The sequence below is a fragment of the Marmota monax genome, unplaced genomic scaffold, assembly GCF_021218885.2.
Source record: "Marmota monax isolate L192 unplaced genomic scaffold, Marmota_monax_Labrador192_F-V1.1 WCK01_AAM20220418_F8-fsc00024, whole genome shotgun sequence".
NCBI classification, from domain to species: domain Eukaryota; kingdom Metazoa; phylum Chordata; class Mammalia; order Rodentia; family Sciuridae; genus Marmota; species Marmota monax.
In genome coordinates this window covers 778,405-785,581 of record NW_026695224.1, presented here as the reverse complement: position 1 = coordinate 785,581, position 7,177 = coordinate 778,405, and the positions used below count along the sequence as shown (strand labels likewise).

Genomic DNA, 7,177 nt, shown 5'->3' with positions numbered 1-7,177 from the left:
AAAATACCCAAGATAAATCAACTTATAAGGGGTAAAGAGTAATTTTGGCTCATAGATTCAGAGGTTTCAGTCCTGGTTTGCTTGGCTCCATTGCTTTGGGCCTGTGGTGAGGCAGAACATCATGGTTAGAAGTGTGTAACAGAGCAAATTTGCTCACTTCAAGGTTGTTGGGTAGCCAAGGGAGAGAGAGGAATAGGCCAGGGTCCCAATATCCCCTTCAAGAACACACCCCAATGACTAACTTCCTTCCAGTAGGCCCCACCTGCTAAATTCCAGTGGTGTCACAAGCTGGGGACCAAGAATTTAGCATATGGACCTTTGGGAGACATATAAGACCCAAACCATAGCAGATTTTGTTATTAGTTCTTTCAGTATTCAGTAGAATTCTGCAGTGAAGTCATCAGATTTTTTTTCTTCGACTTTTCTTTGATGAGAGCCTTTTTAAAAATTTCTGATTCACTCATTATTGATCTGCTCAGATTTTTAATTTTTTCATGATTCAATCTTGATAGGTTGATTTTTCTAGGAGTATATCTATTTATTTTAGGTATCCAATTTGTTGGCATAGAATTGTCCATAATAGACTCTTTTGATCCTTTGTATTTCTTTTGTGTCATTTATAATGTCTCTTCTTTTTCTTTTATCATTTTGTTTGTTTGAGTCAGCTCTTCTTCTTTTTCCTTAATAGCTAAAGGTTTACTGATTTTATTTTTCTTCAAAAAAAATCTTGTTTTTTCTAGTCTTTTCTGTTGTTTTTCTAGTCTCTATTCATTTGTTTCTACTCTGAGCTTTGAAAATTTCTTTTTTTTTTTTTTACAAAACTTGAAAAATCTTGTTTTAATCATCAATTTATTATAAGATGATGGGATTAACTATAAATTCAAATTGTTACTTGGTAATTGTTCACCAGGCAATGTTTTAATAAAAGCATATTGCTTTTTCAAAAGTAATCAAAGAACAACTCAAAATGCAGGGTAATGATGAGAACTATCTGGCCAACAGATTTAGCTTTCTCATTAAAAGAACTTTTCTTTTTTAGGAAAGGTAAACTGTAATTTCAGTAGATAGCAATAGAGAAAGATTTTGTCATGTAGACTAGTTTTCATTTATTCAGTCAATTGTGTGTAGCTGTCTCAACTGGGACAGATACATTTACATAACTGGCTGTGCTTGAGCCTTCTTTGCGAGCAGCTGGAGATCTGAAATGCACTTGGCAATTGTCTCCTTTTCCTGCTGTGCAGAGATGCTCTGTACCACGTGCTTCTCTACCCAGTTTATCATGTGCTCCTGTTCCGTTCGATGCATCATATTCTGCACAGAGATATGATAATCCAGGCGATTCTTTACCTCCTTGTATACTTTATGTAGCCGTTCCCGGTAAGTAACCTCCAAGGCCATAGCAATGTTATTCCTCTGGACATCAAAAAGATAGTGGCGCTTCTGAACCAGTGCCTGCTGTGACTTCTCCAACTCAATTGCATCCTGGATTTGTTTGATGGAAGCCTGCTTCACCTCTTCTAGTTGTGCAATTTTTTGCTCATTGAGATTATCAATAAATTCCCCAATAGAGGCACCATATTTTTTAATTACATAGACGAGTAACCCCACTATTGATATGGTAGAGAAGGTCTCTGGGGTAATCACATATATTTCTTTGGATAGAAAATACAAGATAAGCCCAGTTCCAAGCATGTAGGGTCCTGTTACACCAGTTTTAGGATAAAGAAACTGGAAGAATTCCTCAGGGATCAGCCCAAGACGAACTTTTCCTCCATATTCAGGAAGAGGTGGTAGAGGAGCAAGACGTGGCTGCCCAGTATGAAAGATCCTTGTTGCCTGCAATACCCCTGGTCCTAGGACTGCTGCATTCTTGAGACAGGGGGCTGCTTTGGCGGAGGCAGAAAATACCACCCGGGAGAGCATGGTCACCAAAAGTCCCCGCACCAGGCTTGAAAATTTCTTTCTTCTCACTTTGGGCTTAGTTTTTGTTTTCTCGGTCTTTGAGGTTTGACCTTAGTTTGTTGTTTGAGAGCATTCTTCTTTTTTTTGTCACAGGCATTTATTACTATAAAATCTGCCCCTCCCCCCAACCCTGAACTGCTTTTGCAGCATCCTTTGACACATTTTCATTTGTTACAAGTTTAAATATTTTTTTCCTTTTGATTTCTTTTTTGGCCCATTACTTGTTTAGGAGTGTGTTGTTTCCACTTGTGTGTGAATTTTCCAATTTTACTCTTTTAGTTTCATCCTATGGTTGTCAGAAAAGATATTTGATATGATTTCAGTTTTTTCAAAATTTTATAAGACTTGTTTTGTGGCTCAACACAGAATCTCTCATGAAGAATATTTATGTGTGCTTGAGAAGAATGTGTATTCTGTTGTAATTGAATGTAATGTTCCTTATCTGTTGGGTCCATTGTTCAAGTCCAATGTTTCCTTATTGAGGATGGTTTCCTTATCTGGATGGTTTGCCCATTATTGAAAGTGAGATATTATAGACCCCTATTACTTCACATTATTGCCTATTTTCAGATCTAGTAGTATTTGCTTTATACAGTTTTTGTGTTCTGGTGTTGAGGGCAGGTATATTTATAATTGTTACGTACTTTTGATGAATTGATCCCTTTGTAATTACAGAATTATTTTGTATTACAGTTTTTAATTCAAAGTTCACTTAAGTCTGATTTAAATATAGCTACATCTCTTGTCTTTTGGTTTCCATTTACATAGCAATAAATTTTTTTCATCCTTATATTTTCAAGCTATGTTTGTCCATTAGGGTGAAGTGAGTCTATGGTAGGCTGCATGTAGTTGTACCGTGTGTGTGTGTGTGTGTGTGTGTGGTGTGCACGCATGTTTTATGCATTCAGCCACAAGTAGAGATTGTCTTTTTATTGGAGAATTTAATTCATTTATGTTCAGGTAATTATTAATAGGCAAGAACTTACTATTGCCACTTGTTAATGTTTTTCTGGTTGTTTTATTGATCCTTTGTTCCTTTCTTGATGTCTTCCTTTGTAATTAGATTTTCTCTAGTGATATACTTTGGTCCCTTTGTTATGATCTTTTGTGTTCTACTACAGGGTTTTTTTTCTTTGTGGTTTCCAGGATGATAAATACAACACCCTATAAGTATAATAGATTATTTTAAGCTGATAAAAACTTAACTTTGACACATAAAATAATTCTTCACCATGCCGTTTTTGATATCACACTTTATTATTTTTATATTATATATCCCTTAATGGTCATGGACCACTGCAAGGCTGATTTAGCGATCAAACCTTCCAGGCAAGCTGGAGCCTTGGGCTGTGAGATCTAGCCTGATACCAGAATAGGCCAGAAGGCTTTGTCCACTGATCCTGGGGTTTAGGGCCACAGGGGAATGGTTAGTACTGGGTTCTACGGAGACAGGACTGGTTTTGTGGTTTGAGTCAACATCACTTTCCTTTTTCCCTCCAAGTGGAGTGTATTTCTCTCTATACTGTGCTGCCTGGTGTTGGTAATGCAATATTGTCCTTCTTACTCTCTTCAATGTGTCTTTTTATTATTTCTGTTTAGCATAGATGCTATGATCTCTCATTTCTTTCTTTCTTGGTAGTGCTGCGGATCAAACTCTGGGCCTTATGCAGACTAGGCAGGCACTCTCCCACTAAGCCGGGCTTCCTGGCCTCTCATCAGATGGGCTTCATGGTGCTTGATCTAAGTGTCTTATCTCCCCTGAACTCTCCAGCATGCAGCAGAGAACCCAGCAACAAGGACATTAGCTCTCAGAGAGAACACCTGAATTCAGATGCTCAATGTGTCATTGTAAGGAACAGACATGATTATGTAAAGTGTTATGGAATATAAATCAGGATAATTACTACTAACATCATCGCTATCTCCACCGTGAATCACAATACACAGTATGCAAAAATGTAAGTTACTGTAAGTGAACTCAGGTTTTTAGTTAAGTTCACATTTTGCCTGTTACAAAACATCATCTATTTACCTCCAGATAAACTCATTTTCTTCTGATGAAAAACAGAAATTTCAGGGCTCAAAGTCAGTGTCTTTGCCTCCTTCATCTTCTTCTTCTGGAAGGAGGATCTCAGATACACCAGGATGAGGGCGAGAAAGACAGGGCTGTGTTCCTGTTTGAATCTTTCTGACATCCACATATCTCCTTCAGACTCAGGAGCCCTCTCCTGGCCATTTCTGAACTGGTTTTGGGTGCAGAAGACTTCTGGCCACTTTGGGGAAATGGGGGACTCTCATAAGCCCTTTGGTAGCTACACACAAAGGAGCACCACTCATTTGCTGCTAATGCCAAGTATTAATGCACTAACCTGGACCCGATATGGTTTGATCTCCCCAAACCCATCTGTGAAGTGAGCTTAGTGCTTAGTGCTTAGTGCTTAGTGCTCACTGGCTTCTTTTCCCATTTAGGAAACCCATAGGGATGTTTTTTGTGGTGACCATGACTTGAATACATTATTGACATTTAGGAAGAAACACCCAGAAATACTAAACATCCTTCAGTGTCCTATACAATGAAGAATGGTCCCACCCAAATGCCCTGGTGTTCCTGATGAGATTTACTGGGGGTCTGAAAGCTGTGTGGAGACAAGAATGAAGGGAGGACAAGATGTCTTCTTTTGTGATTAGGGATGTCATGAGGATAGCTTTGGAGTTGCCCAGGTAAGAAAAGATGACACCAAGAATAGGACTGAAGCCTCAAAGATGGAGAATAGTGGGAAAGTAGGCCAACATAAGTAGACATTGTCAACTGACTATGTAGTATGTTAAGGAAGATGAAGCCCCCAAGTTCTCAAAACCGTTTGTATGTCCTGATAGCCATGTGTAATGGTTAGTTAGTATTTAAGTTGAGCCTATTTGAAAAATACCTGATTCATATAGTCATTCAGAGATGGAGTAAAGAGGGTACAAAGAGAAAAAATGGGAAATAAGTCTGGAAAAGACTGAGTTATTTAATGACTTAGTATTCATTGAGGACAAAGCTTTCTGAATATAAAAGAAAGTATCTCCTCTCTCTTTTAGGGAAGAAGCTCACCAAATATCCACCTCTCTTCTCATCCCACCAAGGCCTCACAGATGTAATTTGAGTGATCTCCACAATTTATTTTTTTAAACCCCTAAATACTTGCCTATCACTCAGAAAATTAGCTGTCATACATAATTAGGTTAATTTGGTATAATATTCATCTGAAATGTGAACATGTTATTAATAATGAAAGCAAACATATGGAGCAGGTGTCCTTACTCTGGGAAACAGTGGCTTAAGCCATGAGTTTCACACACAAGTCTCCTCATGTCTTTCTAGGGCAGGGGGTGCCGGGGGAGGGGGGAAGGTAGTTGGTTAAGAAAGATCTCACAGAGAGCCCAGATCTTGGAAGAGTCATTAGAATTTCTTATTGGGATCTTACAACCCTGAGTTCAAATCTCCAAACCACAAAACACAATGAAAAAAACTTCCAAAGAATAGTAGACAGGACTAGAATGAGGGGGAAATGAGAAGGTGATGATTAAAGGGTACAAAATTTCAGTTATACCAGGTAATTATGTTTTGGATATCTGCAGTACAGCACAGTACCTATAGATAACTATAGTGTGGAATATGTTTACAACTTTCTAAGAGGGTGAATCTTATGTTAAATGTTCTCACCAACACTCCTACTACCAAAGCAATAATAATAACAACAACAGAACCCAACAATACTTGTAATGAAGGGGTGGGAGGAAACTTTGGGAGGTGATGGATATGTTGACGGCCTTGATGATGGTGATGATTTCACAGGTATATGCTTCTGTACAAACTCATGGACATATATGCATTAAATGTGTATGGCTTCTTGTATGTCAAGCATATCTCCATAAATTTGTTTTTGTTTTTGTTTTTTAAAGAAAGAACAGTGCAAGCACTGACCTAGCTATAAGATGCTGGTCACCATGCAGAAATAGGATCTTTGAGGTGATCTACTGATATTAACTCTTTAGCTGCTGGGTGATGGCACAGCCTGACAGGTCTGGGGCAGGTCAGAGTACCCATGTGGTGGTGACGGGGTCATTTGGAGAGTTTGGGTTAATGATTTTTTATCAGTTTATGGAAAGATTTCACTATTTTAACAATTTCTGCAGCTGAGCTGGTGAATACCAAATAACTACCAGACTCACCTGAAGAGTACTTTTATTATTTGGTTTTGATATTTTAAAAATACTAATTAATTGATAATATTTTTTTTTGTTTATAAATCTGGATAGATAGCTTCTCTTGAAAAAAAAATACTGGCCACACTGAAACTGAACTTCTAATTAGCAGTAATGATTTATGACTGAGAAGTGGTTATTCCCTTGGACCTAGCAAGTGTTTGTCAGGCTATTTGGATCTGGGAATTCTGGGTTAATAAGATTCTTTCCAGTTCTAAAATCTGATGTCTTTTTGATTCTTTTGCTCCTCCAGTTCATTCCTAAATGGGGTGAAAGACATAGGCAGGTAGAAGCTATATTAAAAAAAAAAACAGGACCCCTGTAAGGAGTTAGTGATTTTAAGGTGAGATTTGAAGCCTATTAAAGTCAATGACATCTCTTTAAGCTATAAATTACCCCTTGTCAGGAGCTGGGTGAAGCAAGCCTTTGGTGTGGATTGAACCTAAGAATGTTTCATTAAAATCTCTGCATAGCTAGCAGTGAGAGGTAAGGTGCTGACTTGATTTTGACTTTTTTTTTTTTTTTGGAGGTGACATGCCTGTCCTTTATGACACAAACGATATCTACAACTCCCCTTGCTTTCACCTTCAATTATAGAACTGGCTTGTTGATTTGGCTTTAATTCTGAATTACCTCCTTGAGATCATGTGCTGGCCGAGGTCAGTCCTTTCTGAAATCTTGTTAAGCATCTGTCACAGGGCTGACAATCTTGGAGGCTCTCACTAAAGAATGAGTCATATCTCTGCCTTTGGAGTCTGACCTCTTACATGGCAGCTTTTCCTGAAGAGCCTGGATTCCCAACTCTTTTCTCATTTTCCCTTAGTGAAAAACAGGGCTCCCAGAATGTGACTTACCCCAAGAATCAGAGATACCTTGCTGACTCAGCTCAGTGAAGGGCAGACTGTGTATTTTACACAGTTTCTAACAACAATAACAACATGATAATAGTATTTAATGCTGCCTTGCT

General features: G+C 38.2%; 1 protein-coding gene across 1 annotated transcript; it reads right to left on the bottom strand.

The window, feature by feature from the left end:
- Window positions 1–832: 832 nt before the first annotated feature.
- LOC124086538 (ATP synthase F(0) complex subunit B1, mitochondrial) lies at window positions 833–1,946 on the bottom strand. Its single transcript, XM_046434870.2, has one exon. The coding sequence runs from the start codon at window positions 1,921–1,923 to the stop codon at window positions 1,153–1,155; it is 771 nt and encodes a 256-aa protein (XP_046290826.1). The 5' UTR covers window positions 1,924–1,946; the 3' UTR covers window positions 833–1,152.
- Between the last annotated feature and the right edge of the window lie 5,231 nt (window positions 1,947–7,177).

What these genes read in the sequence shown, in the direction of transcription:
- LOC124086538 (XM_046434870.2), bottom strand. Translation starts at nt 1,923, where the DNA reads ATGCTCTCCCGGGTGGTATTTTCTGCCTCCGCCAAAGCAGCCCCCTGT.